Source organism: Mustelus asterias, chromosome 7 (assembly GCF_964213995.1).
Source record: "Mustelus asterias chromosome 7, sMusAst1.hap1.1, whole genome shotgun sequence".
NCBI lineage: Eukaryota > Metazoa > Chordata > Chondrichthyes > Carcharhiniformes > Triakidae > Mustelus > Mustelus asterias.
The window spans coordinates 60,070,629-60,097,567 of NC_135807.1; the positions used below are offsets into that span (position 1 = coordinate 60,070,629).

The 26,939-nt window shown below is 42.7% G+C and overlaps 1 protein-coding gene across 2 annotated transcripts in view; it reads right to left on the reverse strand.

Annotated features, from left to right (window-relative positions):
* Window positions 1–9,090: 9,090 nt before the first annotated feature.
* The window catches only part of LOC144496096 (nucleolar protein 4-like), a 339,666-nt gene continuing 321,817 nt past the window's right edge, over window positions 9,091–26,939 (reverse strand). Inside the window, exons 9-10 of one of the 2 annotated variants that reach the window (XM_078217066.1) lie at window positions 11,440–11,632; window positions 9,091–10,792 (exon numbers count right to left, since the gene is read on the reverse strand). In XM_078217066.1, the coding sequence (XP_078073192.1) occupies window positions 10,590–10,792; window positions 11,440–11,632 (396 nt within the window). In that variant the 3' untranslated portion in view covers window positions 9,091–10,589. The remainder of the gene's footprint in view (window positions 10,793–11,439; window positions 11,633–26,939) is intronic. The other variant, XM_078217065.1, reaches the window with a different exon arrangement.

The following is a 26,939-nucleotide window of genomic DNA, read 5'->3' on the forward strand; positions in this document are numbered from 1 at the left end:
TGACAAGCTGCTTGTCAACACAGCAACTAAATCGAGTGACAGGATGCAACATCCCAGAACAAAAGGAAGCTACAAGGTTAGGGTTTCAGGGCAGGAATCTTGGTTTGAAGAGGAACGAGGTCCAAGATTTCCTTAAGGGAATCATTCTCTTCACCCACAAGTAAATGAAAAATTTGAAAACCTAATGCTGGGCTTTAGGTTTTAAGCTGCAGCTCCCAGTACATTGTGTCTGGCAGGTAAGTACAAGATTCCCTCATTCAGGTATCAGTTTAAAATTGCAGATTATCCCTCAATGGTATCATTGGAACCCCTTTTGTTATGGTTAAAGGAGATCCCATCAACATGGGAGTATAAATTTGGAATGGGCAAGATCGGGGTCAGGGAGAGTACCTAAACCACCTTACAAAACCCCTGCGTGACTGAAAACACAAATTGCCAATTACACAGAATATATAGCACACAAAGAAGTCACTTGGTCTGACTACTCTGTTAGTGTTTATATTCCAGATAACAACTTACATTTATGTGTAATAAAACCTTTTGTGTAATAAAATGTCCTGAGGCACTTCACAGAAGTATTTTAAACCAAATATGATGCTGAGCCACATAAGGAGAAATTAGATCAGATGGTCAAAGAATGACTCAAGGTGGAACATGAATGAGAGAGATGGAGAGACGTAGGGAAATTCCATGGCTGAGAACCTAGGCAACTAAAGGTGTGACAACCAATAGTGGAGTGACTAAGATTGAAGATGCTCAAGAGGCCAGGTAGTACAGAAACTGAATGTTACTGAAAAGAGAGACATGTTGCCAAAGCTTTTCCGCTTGCACTCATCAGGACAAATGCAAGAATGCCTATTTTCAAACGATTCTAACAATTTATGCCACATGGGAAAAGGGGTGCAGATTAGTTGGCAAATTGACTCTGATTGGACAAGAACTGAGCAGAGAGAAAAGTTCCTGGTCTACCTGGGAAGGCAAAGTATCTCAAAAATTTGAATAACATGTTAAACAAGCTGTTTCATGTTGCTCCAATGGAGTGATGACACTGGTGGTATTTTTCACCAATAGGATGCTGCCACCAGTCCACAAAGTATCTTCTGCCTACCACACATTTGAGTAATGATGTGTATGAATTTCAGTGCTAGTGCAATGTCATGTACATAGGCTGTACATGCCAATGATTGGTTGATCTAATCAAATGACATGTTCCTCTGACTGTTCATAATAGGCAGAATAAACACTCATTACCTGATTAAGGGTCCTGGCATTGGGAAGGGGAGGCCCAATAAGAGCCCTCTCCCCCTCAACCTTGCTGGTGACTCCCCTCCTGTACAACCCCAATCTCGCGATCAATTACCACTGCCTGAGATCCAGCAACAGCCTTATGCCTTGCGAGGGTGTCATATTGGCAACAGCCATTGGCTCCCCAGCAGTGCTGCCATTCAATAGAGCTGTTGATCTTTGACTATTGGCGGTTCTGTGGGTAGGACTTGCATCCAGGGGTCCTTGGTCCCAGGGGCCTGTCCAGGCTCCTGTCGTCTCCACAATATTCTGCCTGTTGACTCTGCTGAATATTTCCATCTTTTCTGTTTTCAAATCAGAAGCTTCCAGACTCATTAAAAATTCAAACTACTGAATTGTCTCCTGGGAGCGGGATGTTTGCCTGCACATTGTCCTGCATCCATTGAACCCAAAAGTGATGGCTCGGATTCAGGTTTTGGTTCTTAAAACATTAAATTTCTGTTCTGATTGCGACTCATCCAATTTTTGCTGTTAAAATTCAGCCCTAAGACTTGGAGAGAAAGAAAACTCTGAGCTATTGAAATATAAGTCTCAACATTTCCAAGGTATGTATATTTTTGCTGCTCTCATAGATGTACCTTCAAAAGATAACCATTGATTTTTCAGTCAAATGCACCGTGGATTCAAGCCACAAGTCTCTCTGATGTGCCTTATGCATTGATGTCGCTTTATCTTCTGGGCCAGGTACCTGTCAGAGGGCACAGATTTAAGGCAAAAGAAGCAACAGTGATCAAGGAAAAGAATTTTAATGCACAGAGAGGTTAAGATCTGGAATGCATTGCCTGAGAGGTTCAGGCACATTCAATCTTAACTTTTAAAAGAGAATTTGATCATTATCTCAAGAGGAAAGATTTGCAGGGCTACTGGGGAAAAAAACAGGGGAATGGGACAAGGAAAACTGCCCTTGCAAAGAAGTGACAAGATGGGCCATTCTGAGCTATAACTATTTTATGATTCAATTTTGAGGGCTGATTAACTGCTGCACTGTGTCTGTGCAATGGCCAAACACCTATTTTTTTCTGTTTCTGCCAGGAAGTTGAATTGCTGTATGAAGGTGAGGGTCAGGTGTATGGACATTACACCACACCAGACAGGACAGGTTCATGCCACAAGCTGATCTTTTCCTTTATTGCTTTTCATGTCTAGATTTCCAGAGCGTGTGGTGTAGGTTGCTGAAGGCACACCACCAATGATATAACAAAGTGGTGGAGTGGGTGTTACAGAAGGTGTAAGACGTGAAGGAATTTCAATGGGGTGAGAATTTGGGAGCTAATGTAAATCAGCAAGGATTAGGCTGATGGCTGAGCAGAATTTGACACAAGATAGCATACAGGCAGCAGCTTTTGAGAGAGTGGAGAATTGAAGGCCAGTCAACAGAGTGTTGGAACAGTTAGGTCTGGAGAACATAAACATATAGAGTTTCAGCAGCAGGTGGACTGAGGCAGGGTGGAGGTAAGCATTGTAATTCCGGTGCAAGTAAATAGTCCTTGGAATAAAGAGAATATGAGGTTGCAGGTTCAACTCAAGGTTGATTGAATATGTCGTTGAGTTTGCGAACACATGGAAGTCGACTCCATGAATGTGTGAATGGTGTTATCAAAGGGCAGCATGTAAATGCAAAAAGTATGGAAATACATTGGGTTGGGGGACTCTAGAAGTAATAATTGAGGCATAAGGCAGGGAGAGAAGCCAATACAGGAGATGTTCTGGTTATGATTGAACAGTTAAAGCTGAAACCGAGTGAATGACAGGGATGGAAACCAGGAGGTCATACATTTGGCACACAATTAAATGTTCAGGAATTTTGGAGAGGAGAGGTTTTAGGTCTGCCATGTAGTGCTCAGTAATGCCTTTTATATAGGCTTTGATTTTTGCAGAGGTTTGGCGGAGGTGAGCACGGCGGGCCACAATTTTTAGAGGTTGGTTAATAAAGGATTAAGAGTTAAAACGTAATAAGACTCTTAAAAGAAAGGTAGTATTTTTCTCTCTCTATCTCCAAAGTATTGGCAGAATCTTCTCACTTAGTCCCTGAAAGAATACCAGGACTGTTTTTGGGTTAGGCATCCAACTCTCTGATTTGAAAACCTTGTGGTTGCTCTTTCCTCGAACAAACCAATTATCAGCCCACCATCACGTTCCCTGATCAATCAGGGAGGCCGGGTATGAAGACCTGCCTAATGCTACAATGGATGATCTATATTTACAGGGAAGCTGGCAGGACTCACAATGATAACAGTATTTTCAGGAAACATTCCAGTGAGAGGGAGGAAAGAACTGCAGCATGGATGGGATACATGGAAAGGCTGTTCTCTGGTTCACAGATTCAGTCCTGGAGTTGATGATTCATGCAGTGACAGATTATTCTATTATTGGCCTAGAAGTAACATGGCTCCTGTTGTAACTCTCCTGTGTCTCTGTAGAGGGGTTCCACATTGGGATCATCAGCTAGTTCTTGTGGTTATCCATTGTCTCCCAAAAACCTGAGACTGGTGAAGGGTGAAGAATAGGGCCCATAAAAGGTGAAGGCGGGAAAATCTGTAGGGAACCAGTAGAAATGGCAGAGGTGCTTAATGAGTATTTTGCCTCGGTTTTCACAGAGGAGAAGGACCTGGGTGGATGTACTGCGGGCTTGCGGTGGACTGAAAAGATTGAGTATGTGGAATTTAACAAAGAGGTTGTGCTGGAATCTTTGAATGGCATCAAGATAGATAAGTCGCCGGGTCCGGATGGGATGTATCCCAGGTTACTGTGGGAGGCGAGGGAAGAGATTGCAGAGCCTCTGGCGATGATCTTTGCGTCATCGATGGATGCCGGGGAGGTGCCGGAGGATTGCGGATGCGGTTCCTATTTTCAAGAAGGGAAATAGGGATAGCCCAGGAAATTACCGACCGGTGAGTCTAACCTCAGTGGTTGGTAAGCTGATGGAGAAGATCCTGAAGGACAAGATTTACGAGCATTTAGAGAGGTTTAGTATGCTCAAGAATACTCAGCATGGCTTTGTCAAAGGCAGATCGTGCCTTACGAGCCTGGTGGAGTTCTTCGAAAATGTGACTAAACACATTGACGAAGGGAAAGCGGTAGATGTGGTTTATATGGATTTTAGCAAGGCGTTCAATAAGGTCCCCCATGCAAGGCTTCTAGAAAAAGTGAGAGGGCATGGGATCCAAGGGGCTGCTGCCCTGTGGATCCAGAACTGGCTTGCCCAAAGGAGGCAGAGAGTGTGTATAGATGGGTCTTTTTCTAAATAAATTGGAGTATCGAGTATAAAAGTTGGAGTGTTATGGTAAGGTTATATAACTCATTGGTGAGGCCGAATTTGGAGTATTGTGTACAGTTTTGGTCACCTGGTTACAGGAAGGATGTAAATAAGATTGAAAGAGTGCAGAGAAGGTTCACAAGGATGTTGCCGGGACTTGAGAAGCTGAGTTACAGAGAGAGATTGAATAGGTTGGGACTTTATTCCCTGGAGCGTAGAAGATTGAGGGGAGATTTGATAGAGGTGTATAAGATTTTGATGGGTATAGATAGAGTGAATGCAAGCAGGCTTTTTCCGCTGAGGCTAGGGGAGAAAAAAACCAGAGGGCATGGGTTAAGGGTGAAAGGAGAAAAGTTTAAAGGGAATATTAGGGGGGGCTTCTTCACACAGAGAGTGGTGGGAGTGTGGAATGAGCTGCCGGATAAAGTGGTAAATGCGGGGTCACTTTTAACATTTAAGAAAAACTTGGACGGGTTCATAGAGGAGAGGGGTGTGGAGGGATATGGTCCAAGTGCAGGTCAGTGGGACTAGGCATAAAATGGTTCGGCACAGACAAGAAGGACCAAAAGGCCTGTTTCTGAGCTGTAATTTTCTATGGTTCTATGGAGGTTGTCACCAGTGGTGTGCCCCAGGGATCTGTTCTGGGGCCCTTGCTGTTTGTCATTTTCATAAATGACCTGGATGAGGAAGTGGAGGGATGGGTTGGTACGTTTGCCGACGACACGAAGGTTGGTGGCGTTGTGGATAGTCTGGAGTGATGTCAGAAGTTACAGAGGGACATAGATAGGATGCAAGTCTGGGCGGAGAAGTGGCAGATGGACTTCAACCCAGATAAATGCGTAGTGGTCCATTTTGGCAGGTCAAATGGGATGAAGGAGTACAATATAAAGGGAAAGACTCTTAGTACTGTAGAGGATCAGAAGGACCTTGGGGTCCGGTTCCATAGGACTCTTAAATCTGCCCCGCAGGTGGATAAGAAGGCGTATGGTGTGTTGGCCTTTATCAATCGAGGGATTGAGTTTAGGAGCCCGGGGATAATGATGCAGCTATATAAGACCCTCGTCAGACCCCACTTGGAGTACAGTGCTCAGTTCTGGTCGCCTCATTACAGGAAGGATGTGGAAATAATTGAAAGGGTGCAGAGGAGATTTATAAGGATGTTGCCTGGATTGAGTGGCATGCCTTATGAGAATAGGCTGAGGGAGCTCGGTCTTTTCTCCTTGGAGAGACGTAGGATGAGAGACCTAATAGAGGTATATAAGATGTTGAGAGGCATAGATCAGGTGGACTCTCAGAGGCTTTTTCCCAGGGTGGAAATGGCTGCTACGAGAGGACACAGGTTTAAGGTGCTGGGGGGTAGGTACAGGGGAAATGTTAGGGGGATGTTTTTCACTCAGAGGGTGGTGGGCGAGTGGAATCGGCTGCCGTCAGTGGTGGTGGAGGCAAACTCAATAGGGTCTTTTAAGAGACTCCTGGATGAATACATGGGACTTAATAGGATGGAGGGTTATAGGTAGGCCTAAAAGGTAGGGATATGTTCGGCACAACTTGTGGGGCCGAAGGGCCTGTTTTGTGCTGTAGTTTTTCTATGTTTCTAAGAACCCAGGGCCTGATGGCATCTATCCTAGACTGCTCAGGGAGACAAGAGATGTAATTGCTGGGCCTCTGACAGAAATCTTTGTCTCTTCATTGGACACAGGTGAGGTCCCTGAGGATTGGAGGATAGCGAATGTGGTACGGTTATGTAAGAAGGATAGCAGGGATAACCCGGATAATTATAGGTCAGTGAGCTTGATGTCTGTGGTAGGGAAGTTGTTGGAGAGGATTCTTAGAGACAGGATGTATGTGCATTTAGAACGGAACAATCTCATTAGTGACAGACAGCATGGTTTTGTAAGAGGGAGGTCGTGCCTTACAAATTTGGTGGAGTTTTTTGAGGAAGTGAGAAAAACGGTTGACGAAGGGCCGTGGATGTCGTCTATATGGATTTCAGTAAGGCATTTGACAAAGTCCCTCATGGCAGGTTGGTTAAGAAGGTTAAGGCTCATGGGATACAAGGAGAGGTGGCTAGATGGGTAGAAAACTGGCTTGGCCACAGGAAGAGTTTTAACAACACCAGGTTAAAGTCCAACAGGTTTATTTGGTAGCAAATACCATTAGCTTTCGGAGCACTGCTCCTTCGTCAGATGAGAGCAGCTTTGAGAGCAGATTTCCACTCTCAGAGCAGATTTCCACTCCATTTGACGAAGGAGCAGCGCTCCGAAAGCTAATGGTATTTGCTACCAAATAAACCTGTTGGACTTTAACCTGGTGTTGTTAAAACTCTGACTGTGTTCACCCCAGTCCAACGCCGGCATCTCCACATCTTGGCCACAGGAGGCAGAGGTTGGCAGTCGAAGGGTCTTTTTCCGGCTGGAGGTCTGTGACCAGTGGTGTTCCGCAGGGCTCTGTACTGGGACCTCTGCTATTTGTGATATATATATATATAAATGATTTGGAAGGTGTAGTAACTGGTGTTATCAGCAAGTTTGTGGATGACACGAAGATGGCTGGACTTGCGGATAGCGATGAACATTGTCGGACAATACAGCAGGATATAGATAGGCTGGAAAATTGGGTGGAGAAATGGCAGATGGAATTTAATCCAGATAAATGCGAAGTGATGCATTTTGGAAGAACTAATCTAAGCGGGAGTTATACAATAAATGGTAGAGCCATCAAGAGTATAGAAACGCAGAGGGACCTAGGTGTGCAAGTCCACAAATCCTTGAAGGTGGCAGCACAGGTGGAGAAGGTGGTGAAGAAGGCATATGGTATGCTTGCCTTTATTGGACAGGGTATAGAGTATAAATTGGGTATAGATCGGGTGGACTCTCAGAGGCTTTTTCCCAGGGTGGAAATGTCTGCTACGAGAGGACACAGGTTTAGGGTGCTGGGGGGTAGGTACAGGGGAGATGTTAGGGGTAAGCTTTTCACACAGAGGGTGGTGGGCGAGTGGAATCGGTTGCCGTCAGTGGTGGTGGAGGCGTACTCAATAGGGTCTTTTAAGAGACTCCTGGATGAGTACATGGAGCTTAATAGGATGGAGGGTTATAGGTAGGTCTAGAAGGTAGGGATGTGTTCGGCACAACTTGTGGGCTGAAGGGCCTGTTCGTGCTGTAGTTTTTCTATGTTTCTATAAAAGCTGGAGTCTGATGTTGCAGCTGTATAGAACGCTGGTTAGGCCACATTTGGAGTACTGCGTCCAATTCTGGTCGCCGGACTACCAGAAGGACGTGGAGGCTTTAGAGAGAGTGCAGAGAAGGTTTACCAGGATGTTGCCTGGTATGGAGGGTCTTAGCTATGAGGAGAGATTGGGTAAACTGGGCTTGTTCTCCCTGGAAAGACGGAGAATGAGGGGAGACCTAATAGAGGTGTATAAAATTATGAAGGGTATAGATTGGGTGAACAGTGGGAAGCTTTTTCCCAGGTCAGAGGTGACGATTACAAGGGGTCACGGGCTCAAGGTGAGAGGGGCGAGGTATAACTCAGATATCAGAGGGACGTTTTTTACACAGAGAGTGGTGGGGGCCTGGAATGCGCTGCCAAGTAGGGTGGTGGAGGCAGACACGCTGGCATCATTTAAGACTTACTTGGATAGTCACATGAGCAGTCTGGGAATGGAGGGATACAAACGAATGGTCTAGTTGGATCAATGAGCAGCACAGGCTTGGAGGGCTGAAGGGCCTGTTTCCTGTGCTGTACTGTTCTTTGTTCTTAAGTCCATGGCAGCTCCCTGGCTACTTGGCGACACTTGCATTATCCTCTTGCCATGGTCACAGTTGCATACTAAAGGAAGGGAAGCCCCTTTGATTAATTAACACACTGACTGATTTGATGGCACCTTAATGGTCAAATTGATAGTGTGTTGTATTTCTGTCAGCAAATTAGAATAATTTTGCCCATGGGAGATTTTTTGTCGGACTGGGAATAACAATGTTGGGGTTGATTTTCTACCTGGCAACATATTTACAATCTGCAGGATCCATGCAAATAGTGAATGGGAAAGTGTGGGGCAAATTGTTCCATCCATTTAGATTCCACACAGCCTCCAGTTTTTGGGCTGGGTGGCAACAGTCCACGTACGAGTTTGACAATAGTTACTAGCAGACTAGAGAGTGCATTAAGCTGAATCCAGTTCTTTTCTCAGCTGATGTGAATAAAGTAAGCACTTCCGCAAAGGACTACTAAGTTTGCACTGCAGGAGTAGGAACTCTTAAAAAAAGACACAGTAAGCACTTGATGCTATTAAACACTATAATAGCCTACTGTCACTTTTCCTGGTAATGCATACTGTTGCTGGTAAATGTGTATCTAAAATTCATTAGAATTAGGTGTTAACAAGGAAAGAAAAGCACTTGCATTCTACTACAAGTATATTTTTGCATTTTTTTCAAGATGTTCAAAACTAATTTTGTTCAATATTTATTGGTTCCAGCTTTCTAATAAGAGGTATATGCTGCAGTAGAAGGAAAAATCCACAAATATTTGGATTATAGCAGTGACTGTTTTCTCACATTTATATTCACCTACAATACCAACCATTTTGACTTTGTTAAACAGTATATCAATCAATCAATCAAATAAACATTACAAAAAGCTTAGATGTCAGTGCTGTCCAATTACTATAGAACAAAGTGCACATAACGCAGTTCACAATCACAGTCTGGAGTTGTTAACAAATTGAAAAACACTAATTCACGTATACTCAAAATGTTACCAATTCATTAAACACAATTATCAAAAACATAAATGAGAATCAACATGAATGAGACAATTTTTAAGGAATTCACAAGTGTAAAAACTATACAGGGATCCCCACTATACCTCTTCACTAAGTGCACAGCAAAAATACAAAATTTAAATTATATTCTAACATGAAAAGCAAAAGCAATTTACCCAAGAATTACAGATAAAATGGTTGTAAACAACAGAAATTAACATCAATTTGTGTATAAGTAATAATTTATAAAATAATTGACAGAATTTAAGTACACCCACAGTAATTGTGAGAGAACTGCATCCGGTCAGTACAGGCTTTAGGGAACAACAAAATGTTGCAGTAAACTGCACATTTTGCACATCACATCAAAAAAAAGTCTTCTGGCCTCTTTTCATAGAATTCTGTAAAATGGAACTGTACAAAGATTTCACATTGTTACTTGCAAAATATACAACCTACAGCAAAATACATCCCACAGTAAAAGGTGTCCCAAGACATCCTCTCAATAGAATTCTCTAAAATTAAACTGTACAAAGATCTCAGATTGTTACTTGCAAAATATACAACCTACAGTGAAATACATCCCACAAGGTTTATGTTTCATTTTTCCAACAAACATCAGATTTAAATTAATCCAATAAACATGTCTATTTTGTTTTCAGATGCGTTTTATCCAGGCACCATATCAGGATTTAATTTACCAGCACATAGGGATAGACTTATGTGTGAGTGAGATGGGGATAGATAACAGTAGGAGCGTAAACCCAATATGATAAATAATATTGGCTTTGTTACCTCCCAATTAACCTATTATCACCACCCCAAAACCAGCACCAAATTCCCATCTTCTGTTCCGCATCTACTACAACATGATTATTTTTCACAGGTATAAAGCTTCCTTAAATTCTTTTTATCTCTGCAGTTGTCCAAAATAAACTTTGTAGCACCTTAAACTCATATTGCACTTGGAACGTAAGATGATATTGATGCTGTTGTTTTTACTTGGCGGTCAGTCACTGAAGATGGTTAAAATTTGTGGTCATATTCCATTTGTTACTTCAGTTAGAAAATATGAAATAGAACGGATTGAAGCTTTATGCTAAAAATGCAATGGTTCCTCAAAAAGAAAACACCAGAGGTTCTTTCACATTCAGGGGTATGATGAGAGACTACAACAGCCATCATTCCATGGTACTGTATAGTAATACAAAGGTTGCTGGCCCAGAAACGTAATCATCAACAGTAAAGAGAGTAGCTCGATGGGAATTAATTCTGCTGTAAAATCAGGTTTTCTAGCTCATCTGCAGAACGGAGTAAAAAGGCTGCTGATTCTCGATATCCTGCAACAAGCTGCCGTACTGCATTTATTTCAGTGGGACTCAGCTGAGCCGGTGGAGTTTTGGAATTGTTAATGTTGGAGGATCCAGAGTGTGATGCAAGTGACTTCTTCACGCTGAGATCTGCAGGGCCTTTAAATAGAAATGAAACATTATATATAGGTGCACTTCTAGATGCATATCTTTCTTTAAACTCAAATGGACCTGGACAATCAGTTTTCTATATCTAACATTCCACTATCCCTTTGGCAAGATTTGTAACACAATATGCAATAGCAGATAATATACAACAAATCCTTAAATATCACAAGAATAATAAATATAGATCAAATTTATCAGGGGAGCTTTTCATTCATACAGAAATTTGCCAGCTCTAGGTGGGGCTTATGTACAAACTTGACAAAAACTAATTTGATTTCTCAGTATTCAGATACTGTAACTGTCGATAATTAATGTTCATAACATTGATAGCTGCTAATAAGGGATAAATTTGACAATGTTGTTGCACTAAAACCAATAACTTTACATTAACATTGGGTATCCTGGTCTGAGCTGCTGAAACAGAATTAACTTAATAACATTCCTTCACTCATTCACTGACTTTAAAGCCTCCTCTTTCAGTTTAGGTCCTTAGTCACCTGTGTAATTGTATTTGGAATATATATATATATAGTTATCAAGAATATAACTAATGCAAGGTTAGGAAAGGATTTTCTTTTCATATTGAAATCATTTGAGATATTACTGATGATCATTAATGTATACGTAATGACACCTACCACTGTTAGTACCGTCACTTGGTAAGGAAGGTGGATTTTGCTTCCCACCACTCAGCCCTCCATAACTATGGTAATTATAGCTTGTATTTCCATTGATGTACATCAACTCCTGTGAATAAGAAACTGCTGGGGTGGTATACGCGACCTGAGCGGATTCTCTCGTCCACTGTTTGCCAAGTGCAACAGGCTCATCCTGAAAAAGTCCAAAGTAATTTTCTTTACTGAACATGCTTATGGTAGCAACAGGAAAATTAAGAATGGAAAGTTCTTGTTAAAAATTAAATTTGTCCTATTGACAGTAAAAGCTTTCAAGTGGCATTGTATTATGATAGCAAATTATATGATACTTTGCCTATGTAATTGAAAACGGGTCAAAATTTGCTCCCAGCGTTGCAGGAATGGTTATTTTCATTCACCTTGCCATAAACATTCTGCAAACTTGTCAGCAGAGATTTCCAGCAGTCTGGTGGCTGTTTCGGTGTGACATCCTCTGCTGAGAATCTATGACGTCTGAACAGGGCAAGCAAAAGCGAAGATCTTCAACCCATCACACTGCATTATGATCAATGAAAAATGCAGTGTCCAAAACAGGAAGTAAAAAGCAGGAAATGTATATGATATTGTATTTAAATAATTTAGGGAAAGCAAATTAAATTTTGGGGAATACAGATTTGATTGAAAGAGAGAGATAAAAGAGGCAAACAGTAATTATTTTGAAAAATATGCCTTCATTTTCATTTCAGGAAATGAGAATCTAGGGCCGGAATTTTCCAGCCATTCACGCCAGTGGGATTCTCTGGTCCTGCTGCAGTGAATGGAGATTTGGCTGAGCGCCAAATTCTCTGTCCTCGCTCACAGTGGTGGCGGGGCTTGAACAGCCGGAAAATTCCAGTCCATATTTCTAAAGTTATTTTTTCAGAGCCAAAGAGGTTGGTTCAACAGTAATTATCATTTATTATGTTGTTAAAAACTTATATGCTCCTAAATACAGCACAAGCTATGAGTCCTGATAACATTCCAGTAATAGTACTGAAGACTTGTGTTCCAGAACCAGCTACTTCCCTAGCCAAGCTGTTCCAGTACAGCTACAACATTGGCACCTACTAGACAATGTGGAAAATTGCCTCGATGTGTCCTGTCCGTAAAAAGCAGGACAAATCCAATCTGACCAATCACTGCCCCCGCAGTCAACTCTCGATCATCAGCAAAGTGAGGAATGTGTTTTGAAATGTGCTACCAAATGGTACTTACACAGCAATAACTGAGTTTGGGTTCTACCAAGGCCATTCAGCACTTGACCTCATTACAGCCTTAGTCCAAACACGGACAAAATAACTAAATTCTAGAGGTGAAATGAGAGTGATTGCCCTCAACATCAATGCAGTATTCGACCAAAGAGCTCTGGCAAAATTGGTCAATAGAAATTAGGGGAAAAAACTCTCCATGGTTGGATTCACACGTGGCACAAAGGAAGATGGTTGTGGTTGATGAAGTTCAAACAACTCAGTCCCAGGACATTGATGCAGCAGTTCCTCAGGTAGTCCCCTAAGCCCAGCCATCTTCAGCTGTTTTATCAATGATTTTCCCTCCAACTTAAGGTCAGAGTGTGGATGTTCACTGATGATTGCACAGTATTCAACAATACTCATGACCCCTCAAGTACTGAAGCAGCCCAAGTCCATATGAAGCAGGACGTGGAAGGAGAGCATCTAACTATTTCCCCTTGACATTCAGTTACATTACCATCACTGAATCCCCCACCATTAAGATCCTGGGGGTTACCATTAACTAGAAACTGAACTGGACCAGCCATATACATACTGTGGCTACAAGAGCAGTTTACAGGATGGGAATTCTGCAGCAAGTAACTCACCTCCCGACTCCCCAAAGCCTCACCAGCATCTACAGGGCACAATTCAGGAGTTTGACAGTAAACTCTCTCCTTGCCTGAATGAATGCAACCACACTCAAGAAGCTCAACACACTATAGGACAAAGCAGCCTGCTTAATCTGCACCCCATCCACCACCTTAAACATTCACGCCCACCAGCGCTGACCACAATGGCAGCATTGGACGCCGTATCGATGCACAGCAGCAACTCACCAAAACTCCTTTGACAACACTTTCCAAAACCACACCCTCTATAACCAAGGTGGGCAAGGACAGCAGATGCATGGGAACACTGCCCATGCTCCTCTCCAAAGCACTCACAATTCTGATTTGGAAGTATATTGTTGTTCTTTCACTTTTATGTGTTAAAAGCTTGGAACTCCTTTCCTAACAGCACTGGGATGTACCTCTACCAAGTAGACTGCAACAGTTCAAGCAAATGGTTCACCACCACCACCTTCTCAAGGATAATTAAGATGGGCAATAAATGCTGGCCTAGCCATCCCATGAAAATAAATCACAGGGGATGCAAGAGTGGTCCAGTACCACCAGCATGCCAATGATCACAGAGGCAGGAGCTAGTTGGTAGGCTGAATGTGTGCCTGTTCTTATTGGGTGACTAACATTCCTCTTCTGTATTCCCACAGAAGGAAAGAGATTGGATCAGCAGCAGGGTCCTACTTAAAACCATCCTGATGACAATGAATCAGGAGGCTCTAGAGCTGGTGGCCACTCCATTGTAGACTTGTAACCCAGAGGCCCAACTAATGTTCTGGAGGCATGAGGGCAAATCTCACCATGGCAACCGGAGAAATTTAGATTAAATTTATGAATAAACCTGTATTAAAATACTGATCTCATTCATAATAATCATGAATTTTGATTGTCATAAAAACTCACCTGGTTCATTAATGCTCTTTGGAGAAGGAAACACGCAGTGCTTATCGGGTCTGGCCTACATTTGACTCCAGATCCATACCAATGTGGTTGATTCATAATCACCATCTGAAATGACTAATAGCCTAATCAACTCTTAAGTTGTTAGCTGCTCACCAACATCTATGGAAGGGTAATTAGGGATAGGCAATAAATGCTGGCCCATGTTAGCGACACTTGCATTCGAAGAATGAATAAATTAAAAAAGCACTTGCCATGCCTCTCTTGCACCTATATCTTGGCATTTTCGATGCAGCCCCTCCTGTTGATCTGGATGATGAGTTTAGTCATCAGCTTCCTCGTCCACATCCTCACCTTGAGGCTGCCTTGCATTTCGTTAAATCCTCAGTGTCCAGGTCTTTTGCAGCGCCAGGTTCCATGAAGTATAGAAGATCATCATGATTAGGAAAACCCGTGCTGAGGTATTTTGAAGTGCCCCACTGGAATATTCCATGCATCTGAATCTCATCTTCAGGAGACTTACAATCTGCTTGATGGTGGCTCAGGTGCTGGTGTTGTGGCATTCTGCACCCTCCGTCCTTGAATTTCTCACTGGTGTTAGCAGCCATTTCTTCAGTGGGTATTCCTTCTCAGCAAGTGTCGAACCTTGTAGGCATGTTGCAGGGGAGTGGTGAAAAGCTGTGACATCTGGGAATGCTGGAGAATGTAGGCATCATGGCTGCTCTCATGGTAACGAGTAGAGTTTCTGAACATTAGATCTGAGCCTTGTTAGATGCAAAATACTAATGGATGAGTGATAGGAGTGTGGTGCATTGAACAGCAGGTGAGGCTGGTTGTCCAGGGAGTAGAAAATACCATTTGAAGATGCATTCACAGAACTTGGCCACCCTGGGGAGGTCACTGAACTTATTTTGGCATGCTGCCAGTTCCTCAAGGCCATATTCCAGGAATTCATCTCCCTGGTCACCTGCTCCATTTTTTTCCTTCTCAGGGTGTGCTTTGAAGACCTCTTGATCCTCTACAGAAACATTGCTTCTCTCCTCCTTTCATCATCTTATACTAATGTCTCCAGCACCATATCAGAAAACCTGGAAATCCTTTCTTGCCTATTTTCTATTTTTTGTGCAATTGCTTCTTTCCCAGTGCTCCAGACAACAGTATTCTACATCAAGTTTTGTACAATGAGTGCAGCTCCCCTGTTGGAGGGGCATGATGCCTTTAAGACATGCAGACTGGCTGAAACAGTTGCTAGACATGCACGTTTCCAGTCTCCATTCTTTGCATGAAGCAGTCAGCAGCATGTTTCATTTAGATAAAGAGACAGCAACAGAACATGGTACAGAGTAATTGTTCATCATGATCCCTGTGCCAAAATGAGCCTAAACAAATTTTTCCTCCATGATAGTTATACATTGCTACTTACTATGTGTTCTCCTAATTGTGGGTGCACGAATGGTAGGTAACTGCACAGCTGGTTTCTGAACTGCTTTGAATGAGGTTGGCCTGTTATCAACATCTATAGTGAACTCCATAAAGCTGCATCAGCGCATGGTTACCCAAGTGGTACCCAAGTGATAAAGTCTCAGGTTTCAACCTTCCATGGAAATTCTAGAGAACTCCAAACTTGAGGATGGGTCAGGGACGACGTGGCTACTTGGTTCACAAATGTGACATGAGGAACAGCTCAAACTGTGATTGTGGTCATCCAAGGTAAACTATTGCTTACATACTGAACTCTTGCTGAGAGTTCCAATCCTGGTGGCATCACAACCATTCACACTACATTAGCTAAAATCTTTGAATGGAATGTTAACTTCCAAATCAAAATAGAAGTGCTTCCTCAGGAATACCAAAAAGTGCATGCTCACCACTTTGTGGTAATGCTTGTGCTCTTGTGGATGCTGAGAGGATACTTCACCTTGTGGGGGAGTTTTGAATGAGGGGCTATAGTTTAAAAATTATGTGGTCTCTTATTTAAAACGCAGATAGGAAGAAATATTTTCTCTCAGAAGGTCTGTAGTCTGTAGAATTCTCAAAGAACAGTGGAGGCTGGGTCATTGAATATATTCAAGGCTGACTTAGACAGATTTTTTGTTCGACAAGGGAGTTATGAGGGACAGCAGGAAAATGGCATTGAGGCTTCAATCAAATGAACCATGAACTTATAGAATAGCAGAGCAGGTTCAAGGGGCCAACTGGCCTTCTCCTGCTTTTAATTTTTGTGTTCTTGAGTTTCATTGATTTCAGAGGGACCTCTGAAGTGCAAGATTAGGTAATGACACATACCTGCTACTCTCTTAACTCTATCATAATTTTGAGCATCACTATAAAATTTCCCCTTAACTTCCTCTGCAGAGAGCAATTCCTAAGACAAGCAACACAAAAATTGTAGCATAATGGCTACGTAACTAGCCTAGTAATTCAGAGGCCAGGACTAATGGTCTGGTGATTTGAGTCCAAATTCCAAAGCAGCAGCTGGGGAATTTAAATGTAATTAATTAAACAAGTTTGGAATAAAAAAAGACTAGTGTCAATAATGGTGACCGTGAAATTACCAAAGTGTCAGTAAAAACCTACCTGGTTCATTAGTAGCTTTGAAGGAAGAAACATGCTGTCTTTAACTGGTTTGGCCTGAATGTGATTCCAAACTCACTGCAATGTATTTGGCTCTTAACTGCCCTCTGATGTGGCTTAGTAAGCTGCTTAGTAGTATCAAAAAAAGTGTTGTGACAACACTGAAACAAATAAATGGACCACATGCCATCAATCTACACAAGAAGGCACAACTTGTTCAGTTGATCATGAAAAGTCCTCCTCACTAACATCTTGGGAATTGTGTCAAAATTAGGAAAGCTGGTCCCAAAAAACTAGCCAAGCAATAGTTTGCCATAGTCATTCTTAGAGACCATTCAGTCAATGTCCAAGGCCCCTCTTTCATGATCTCTGGGTATGTCCTGTTCCAGCATCATGACAGACCCAACAGAGGAGCATGAGTGATATCTGTCACTTATCATCTCATGCATGGATGTTGTCCAGTTTGTTGCTGCCTGTGGAAACTGACTGCTTCATTATCTGAGGAGTTGCGAATGGAAATGAATCCTGAACAATGATTAGTGAACATCCCCAGTTTTGACATTATGATGATTGAGCCAAGGACACAATCCTAAGGAACTCCTGCAGCATTGTTCTGGGGCTGAGATGATTGGCCTCCAAAAATGACAACCTGGCAAAATGGTAAAGATGACCAATTACCACCCATTAGTCTACTCTTGATCATCCAAAATGTGATGGAAAGTATCAAAAGTGCTATCAAGCTGCACTTGCAGAGCAATCACCTGCTCTCTAATGCTCAGTTTGGGTCCCACCAGGGTCACTCAGCTCCTGCCCTCATTACCACCTTGGTCCAAACATGGACAAAAAGCTGAACTCAAGAGGTGAGGTCTGACTGACATCATGCTAACTGGAATAAAATCAGTGTAAAAAGTAAAGCGAGCGCACAATTCTTAAAATGCATTCAGGAAAAATCTTTTTAGCCAGTATCTAGCAAGGCCAACAAGGCAGCGTTCTAGACTTCATTTTAGGGAGTGGAGCTAGACAGGTGGATTTAATGGTTCATTTTGGTACTAGTGATCAAAATTCAGTTAAATTTAGAGTAGTTATGGAAAAGGGTAAAGATAGACTAAAAGTAAAAGTTCAGAATTGAGGAAAGGACAATTTTACTAAGCTAAAATGTGATTTGACAAAAGTAGACTGGAAGCAGTTACATGGAGGTAAATCAATGTCAATAGCTGCAAGAAAAAGATAAAGAGGGTGCAGAACCAGGATGTTCCCACAGCCGCCTGTAGTCCAAGGAGAATACAGAGTAAAATAAGGCCAAAAAAAATTATTATTGATACAAGAGCTAAATACAACACAAAAATCGGTAGAGAAAATGCAGGGGAGAAATTTTAAAAATAAATTAGGAAAGCAAAGAGAGGACATGATCAGATATACGCAAGTAAAATCAAAATAACACAAAGATGTCTTATAAATTAAAGAGTAAGAGGATAACTAAAGAAAGAATAGTGTCAAGTAAAGACTAAAAAGGAATACTCTGAATACTATGCACTTGTCTTCACAAAAAAGGGTGATAATGTAGATATGGGATAAGCACAGTGAGACAAGAAGGGCGGCTTGGTAGCTCAGTGGTTAGCACTGCTGCCTCTCAGCGCCAGGACCCAGGTTCGATTCCCGGTTTGGGTCACGGTCTGTGTGGAGTTTGCATGTTCTCTCCGTGACTGCGTGGGTTTCCTCCAATGTTCTGAAAGATGTGCTGGTTAGGTGCATCAACTTAAACAGGTGCCGGACTGTGGCAACTATGGCAATTTCACAGTAACTTCATTGCAGTGTTAAAGTAAGCATTACTTGTGACTTATAAATAAATAAACTTTATTTTACTTTGTTTCCAAGCCCAGATGAAGTGTATCCCAGGCTGGGAAAATCTAAATTGTCATTTAGAAAGGCATAGGTTAATTAAGGATTACCTACATGGATTTGTTAAGGGAGGTCAGTTTGACTAGATTGAATTTGTAGTAGCTGACAAGGACAGTTAACCAGCATAGGCGATTTTAATGCAGCCTATGTGGAATTTAGCAAAGCTTTGGCAACAGCATATTGGTCATAAAAGCAAAAATTCAAGGGATCCAAAAGGTAATCCAAGGGTCAAAACTGATCTGAAGTTGACCCAGTGGCAGGAAGCAAAAGATAATAATCAACGGGTATTCTGTGACTGAAAGACTTTTTATGCATCTGGGGAGACAAACAAAGTAAGGAAATACTAAATGGTAAGATGCTAAGAAATGTAGAGGAACAGAGGGACATGTACAAGTCACAGATGCCCAAAGTATCAGAACAGGTAGATAAGACGGTTAAGGAAATATCCAGGGTCCCTTCCTTTATTAGCTGAGGCATAGAGTATAAGGGAATGGAAGTCATGCTAAAACTATCAGCTACAGTACCATGTACAGTTCTGATCACCATATTATGGGAAGGATGTATTCATATTAGAGAGGGTAGAGAGGAGATTTCTGAGAATGTTGAGGAAAATTTTAGTTATAAAGAAAGATTGGATAAGCTGGGACTGTTTCTTTGGAATAGAGGAGGCTGAAGGGAGATTTAATTGTGGCGTAAAAATTGTGGGGGGCCAAGGCAGAGTGGCAAGGACTTATTTCCCTTAGCAGAGAGGTCAATAACCAGGGGTAATAGATTTAATGCAATTAGTAGTACTATAAGAGGGTAAGAAGGGAGTTGAGGAGGGTTAATCTGGGTCTAGAACTCACTGCTTGAAAAAGGTGGCAGAGTTAGAAACCCTCACATTAAAAAATTTATTGAATATGCATTTGGAATGCATGTAAAGTTGGAAAGTGAAATTAGGCTGGAAAGTTGTTTATCAGCTGGTAGAGAAACAATGGTCTGAATTGCCTCCGTGTTGTAAATTTAGATAATTTGATGATACAAACTGACTGGATGAGGATTTCTAGCTTTTTGTATTTTTATCTTTAATTTTCAGCATTTGTAGATTTTTTTTGTTTAACTTGAATTGTGGAATGTAATTTAAAAAATAACAGCCCTGAAATTCAATTAAATAATTTAACTTATCCAGTCACCTTGAAGATCTTGGCAATAGGCCTTTCTTCAGGCTATGTTTTAGTTGTACATTGTTTTTTTAAGTTGAGATTTTTGGGGACCTGTGTCTAGTATATCTCAATCTGGAGCTTTGTTATACTAATGATTAATCAGAAATGATTGTGATCAAGAGAAATTATCAGTGTGACTAAGAGAGAATTTGATGAACATTTTTATGTGCACTGTTGGAAATTGTTGTCATTTAATCTGCCATGCTTCCATTCAAACTGTATCTTTCCGTATACCTTGCAGGCCAGTGAGCTGTCAAATTGAATGGATAATAAAGAGGAGTTCATATATTCAACAGAAATACAACTAATCAAATGACTACGGCTAATATGCAACAGGATTACAATAAAAAGGCCGAGAACCTTGAAGCTTCTCATTATATAAAATAAAACAATTCCAGATGGTGAAGGTTAAAAAGCTGCAACTTGCACATCAAATTTGATTTGAATACTCATGTCATTCTCCTTTGAAAAATCGCATCTACAGGAATTTAAATACAATGTTTCCTGAGCATTACTACTTAGAGTCATAGAGGTTTACAGCATGGAAACAGGCCCTTTGGCCCAACTTGTCCATGCCGCCCTTTTTTTTTAAAAACTCCTAAGCTAATCCCAATTGCCCGCATTTGGCCCATATCCCTCTATACCCATCGTACCCACATAACTATCTAAATGCTTTTTAAAAGATAAAATTGTACCCGCCTCTACTACTACCTCTGGCAGCTTGTTCCAGACACTCACCACCCTGCATGTGAAAAAATTGCCCCTCTGGACACTTTTGTATCTCTCCCCTCTCACCTTAAACCTATGCCCTCTAGTTTTAGACTCCCCTATCTTTGGGAAAAGATATTAACTATCTACCTTGTCTATGCCCCTCATTATTTTATAGACCTCTATAAGGTCACCCCTCAGCCTCCCACGCTCCAGAGAGAAAAGTCCTAGTCGATTCAGCCTCTCCTTATAACTCAATCCATCAAGTCCCGGTAGCATCCTAGTAAATCTTTTGATAATATGGTTCTCATCTTGAGACAACTAGCTATCTTGTTGTTTACTCCATTATATTTGGCAAATTGTCTGCAAAAGAATGCGTTACCAGGTAACCATCCTCACTGAGATGCAGAGGTTCTTAAAGTGTAGAACATTAATTCTTTGAAAATGTGCATCAGTGGGTGGAATTTTCCTGATTTAGTTCCTGTTGAAATGGTGGGATTATTAGTGCCAGGAACCCATTGAACTATTCAGCAGGCTTTACTGAGGCTCTTTAACTAAGCCATGGCATTAGCATTCTGACTCCACGTTGTCTGACCAATCAGCGACAGTGAGCGGGATAACATTGAAGGATCTGTATTTGGAGGATCCTGACAGGGATCACAATGACAGCAGTGAATGTTGCACTGCAAAGGAGAAAACTGCTGGAGGATAGAACAAGACATGTGACTGCCATTGGTTAACAGACTAAGTAGGTACTGATGGATGCAGTTCAGGCCAGGAGAAGTTCTCTTCCCTAAGTTGGGAGGAAGAAGCCAGGAGCCCGTCTAAATAGGCATGGTTAGAAGTAGCACAGACTATGAGCAGCAGAAGTGTGATGCCCAAGACCTAGATCCAGTAACGAAAAAGGTTTAATGACCTCATGTGATCAGGCAAGGTGACCTTACAACTCTCAGCTGGCAGCCATCACTCTCAGACCCCCGAGCATTCACTTTGCACAGCACTCCTCTGACTGATCCAACTTGCTATTGCACAATTTCCTTTCTCTCCAGCCTCCTCCTCAAAGCTCCATGTCAACAGGTAACAGTCACATTCACCCTTATCTTATTTTCCTCTTGTGTTCATTACTCGCAATCGCTCTCAACTGGTCTCACTCCATCCTCAACAACCATTTCATACCACACACTCATAACTCTCTGCATTCTCTCACTGCAGAATATGGCAGCCCACAGATCCAGGGTGAGGCAGGGAACCAAAGTTGGACCTGCAGCCACTGCAACTTTGACCGCGATGGAGGAGGATGTCTCAACATCCACCACACTCTGGAGTAGTGAATTCCACAGCAATTTAAGAGAAGCAATTTCTCCTCATCTCTGTTTTAAATCTGCCACCCCTTATCCTAAAACTATGACCTCTTGTTCTAGATTGCCCCACAAGAGGAAACATCCTCTCCACATCTACTTTATCAATCCCCCTTTTCACCTTGTATACCTCAATTAAATCTCCTCTCATTCTTCTAAACTCCAGGGAGAATGGGCTTAAACTGCCCAATCTCTCGATGTAAGACAAACCCCTCACCTCTAGAAACTATAGATCAGTTATTTTAACATGTTATTGGGAAATTATTAGAATCCATTTTTAAGGAAGTAATAACAGGACATTTGGAAAGTCAAGATGCAATCCATCAGAGTCAGCATGGTTTTATGAGGGTAAATCGTGTTTGACTAATTTGCTAGAATTTTTTCACAATGTAACAAGCCAAGTGGATAATGGTGATCCTGTAGATGTAGTATATTTGGACTTCCAGAAGGCATTTGATAAGGTGTTGCACAAGGTAAGATCACATGGGGTTAGGGGTAATTTAATTAGCTTGACTAGAGGACTGGTTAACCAACAGAAAACAGAGAGTCTGGAAAATGGATCTTTTTCTGGTTGGCAAGATGTAACTAGGAGTGTCGCAGGGTTCTGTCCTCGGGTCCCAACTATTTACAATTTATATTAATGGCTTGGACAGAAGGATAGAAGTTACTATAGCCAAATTTGCAGATGACATTAAATTGGTGGGATAGTAATTTACGATAAATAATCAATTTACAAATGGATAGGTTAGATGAGTGGGCCCAAATTTGGCAGATGGAAGTTAATGTGGATACGTGTGAGGTTATCCATTTTGGTCAGAAAAATAGAAAGGCAAATTATTTAAATGTAGAGAAAGTTCAGAGTGCTTTGGTGCAGAGGGATCTGGTGTCCTCATGTATGAATCGCTGAAAACTAGCATGCAGGTACAGAAGGCAAGAACGAACGCAAATGGAATTTTGGCATTTATTGCTAAACGAATAGAGTATAAAAGTAGGGAAGTGTTACTGCAACTGCACAAGGCATTAGTGAGACCTCATCTGGAGTATTGCGCACTGTTTATGTCCCCTTACTTGGAGGAGAGATGTAGTTGCATTGGAGGCAGTTCAAAGGAGGTTCATTAATTGATTCCAGAGGTGAGGGGCTTGTATTATGGAGAGAGGCTGAGCAGTTTAGGCTGTTACTGTCTGGAATTTGTAAAAAAAATGAGGGGAGAATTAATTGAGGTATATAGGATGCTGGAGGAGATTGACAGGGTAGATGCAGTGAGGATGTTTACTCTTGTGAAGCCACCTAGAATGAAAGGTCATAGTTTTAGAAAAAGGGATAGCAAATTTAAAAGAGAGAGGAAGAGAAACTACTTCTCTCAAAGGATCGTGAAACTGTGGAACTCTCTAACTCAGGATGCTGGGACATTAAGGAAATTTAAGGGGGAGATAGACAGATAGATGGATGGGCGGCACGGTGGCACAGCGGTTAGCACTGCTGCCTCACAGCACCAGGGACCCGAGTTCAATTCCGGCCTTGGGTCACTGTCTTTGTGGAGTTTGCACATTCTGCATGGTTTTCCTCTGGGTGCTTCGATTTTCTCCCACAGTCCAAAGATGTGCGGGTTAGGTTGATTGGCCATGCTAAATTGCCCCTTAGTTTCAGGGGGACTAGCAGGGTAAATACGTGGGTTTATACAGATAGGGCCTGGATGAGACTGTTGTCGGTGCAGGCTCAATGCGCCAAATGGCCTCCTTCTGCACTGCAGGGATTTTATAATTCTAGGACAGATTTTTAATTAGTTACGGGACCCGATTTTACCATCGCGTCGTGCTCAAAAAAGTCGGGCGTGAGGCAATTAGCGCGATCCACGCCTGCACAGATGCCCACTTTATCAAGGCCAAAAAATGGCCGCGATCCGAACCATGCCCAAAACAGGCGCGACGTCAATTTAAATACATTTGCATGCATTTAAGTTGACTTAATGAGATGGACGCCCAATCTGCATTTCCCTCTTTACCATCACATTCGCATATCCAGATTTGGCACGAAACAGACATGCTCGGCAAAGAACTGTTTCGGGCATTCCAGCTTCTGAAGAGGTAAGTTCAGAGCTTCAAACGGCTGTCTGACTCAGATCGGTGGTGGGGGGGGGAGGCGGGCCTGATCATTCTCTGGTTTGGTGGGGGGGGTGGGGGGAGAGGAGGAGGGAGGCCTGATCATTCTCTCACGGCGGGGAGGGGGGTGGGATGGGGGGGTTGCGTAGGAGGAGGCCAGATCACTCTCTGGAGGTGGGGGGAGAGAGGCCCGATCATTCTTTTGGTGGGGGGGGGGGGGGGGGGAGGAAACGGACAAATCGCTCTCTGGTGGGGAGGGGGGGGGGGAGGGAGGAGGTTCAAACATTCTCTGGTGGGGGCAGGGGGCAGAGGGAGGGAGGCCAGATGGTTCTCTGGTGGCGGGGGGGGGGGGGGGGGGGGGGAGGGAGGCCAGATCGTTCTCTGGTGGGGGAGGGGAGAGGAGGGAGGCCAGTTGGTTCTCTGGTGGAGGAGAGGAGGAGGAGGCCAGATCATTCTCTGGTGGGATGGGGGTGGGGAGAGGAGGCCAGATGGATCTCTGATCCGGGGAATGGTGGGGGGGGGGGGGCCGTTGCCACTCTGCGGGCAATCAGTGGGGGGGGGGGGGGGGGGGGGGGGGTGGGTGGATAAGGGGGACAGTTATCTTGTGGGGGTGGGGTGATATCTGTGGGACATCGCTCCTGCTTTTTGCTCCCGAGCTGCTTTATCTGCTTTTAATAGCCTGGGAGCCATGTGACGGGGGAGCGTTTTTCAATTTTTTTTCATTGCGCATGTGCAGTTGAAGGCTTCGATCGGAGCTGCAGCGTTTTGGGCGCGAAAAGCCCTGCCCACAATGCGATTCAGACTCGCAATTTTTCTTTCAGGCTGAGTGCATATGGGGGCACCTGAGAACAGGTTTCCAAGTCGGATCTGAATTGCGCCCAGATTCAGCGCTTAGAATCAAAATGGTAAAATCGCCCCCATAGAATCCTACATTGGAGGAGGAGGCCATTTGGCCCATCGAGTCTTCACCGATCACAATCCCACGCAGGCCCTTTCCCCATAAGCCCATGTATTTACCCTAGCTAGTCCCCTGACACTGAGGGGCAAGTTAGCATTGCCAATCCACCTAACCCGCACATCTTTGGACTGTGGGAAGAAAGCAGAGCACCCGGAGGAAACTCTACACAGGTAGTGACCCAAACCAGGAATCGAACCCGGGGTCCCTGGAGCAGAGAGGCAGCAGTGCTAATCACTGTGCCACCGTGTTGCCCAAATGGGTTGAAGGATTATGGAGAACGGGCAGAAAAGAAGAGTTGAGGCCGAGACAAGATCAGGTTCGAGGGTCTGAATTGCCTACTCCTCTAGCTCTAATATTCTTATCTTGGAGGTTACCACTGACCAGAAACTTACTTGCACTAGCTATCTAAATACTGTGGCACCAACAGCAAGTCAGGGGCTGGGAATTCTGTAGCAGATAGGCCACCTCCACTCTCCCTAAAACCTGTTCATCATCTACAGGGTAAAAGTTATGACTGTGATGGAATACTTCCCATTTGCCTGGGATTTCTGTGCTCCAACAATGCTCAAGAAGCTCAATATCATCTAGGACAAAGCAGCCTGCTTGATGGGCACCTCATCCAAACCTTAGACATCCACTTGCATCCACCATTGAGGCACAGTTGCAGCACAAGAAGCAAAACATAGGAACTGTAGCAGACCACACAGTCCATTGAGCTTGCTCCAACTTCAAGATGATCATGGATGATCTTGGGCTTCAACTCCACTTTCCCACATGCTCCCTATATTCTTTCATTTGCTGAGTGACCAGAATTATGTCTAACCTTACCTTAAATGTATTCAGTGATGGAGCATTCACAACCTTCCGGATTAGAGAATTCCAAAGATTCACAATCCTTTGAGTAAAGTAATTTCTCCTCATTCCAGTCCTAAATGATCAGCCTCTTATCCTGAGACTGCTCCCCAACCAGAGGAAACAATCTCTCGGTGTCTGCTCTATTAAGTCCCTTCAGAGTCTTGTATTTTTCATTGAGATTGCTCTCATTCTTCTCAAACACCAGAGAACATAGGCCCATTTTACTGAAGATTTCATCATAGGACAACCCTTTCAACCCAGGGAGTAATTTACTGAACCTTTGCTGCACCATCTCCAATGCATGTATATCCTTCCAATCAAAACTGCATACAGTATTCCAAATGTGGTCTCACCAAAACCCTGTGCTATTGTAGAAAGACTTCTTTATTCCTGTACTCTAATCTCCTCGCAATAAAGGCATACATGCCTTTTGTTATAGGGACATAAGAATTCAGAGCAGAAGTAGGCAAATTCAGGCTGTTTCGAGCTTGTCATAATATTTGCAGTATCTACATCCAAGCTTTCTGCATTCTCTGAATATCAACATTTACAAACTCTGAATATCAACATTTACAAACTTCACACGATTAAAAAATATTCCACTTTTCTATTCTTATGTCCAAAGTGAATAACTTTACACAACACCAATTATAATCTATTTGCAAATTTTGTTACCCACTCACTTGACCTGTCTATACTCTGCAATCTCTTAGCTTACCTTTCCACTGACCTTTGCATTATATCTGTGAACCGAGATACATTACTGTCTCTTCATCTAAGTCATTAATATATATTGTAAATAGCTGAAGCCACAACACTGATCCTTATGGTACTCCATTGGTCACAGCCTGTCAACTTGAAAATATCCTGCTTATGCCTATACTTTGTCTCTTGTCTATTAGCTAATTCTCTATCTATGCTAATATATCACCCCAATTCCATGAGTCCTTATCCTACCTACAAACCTTTTGTGTGGCAATTTATGGGATCTATTTTGGAAATCCAGGTATAATACATCTCCTGGTTTCCCTTTATCTACATTAATAGTTATATTCTTT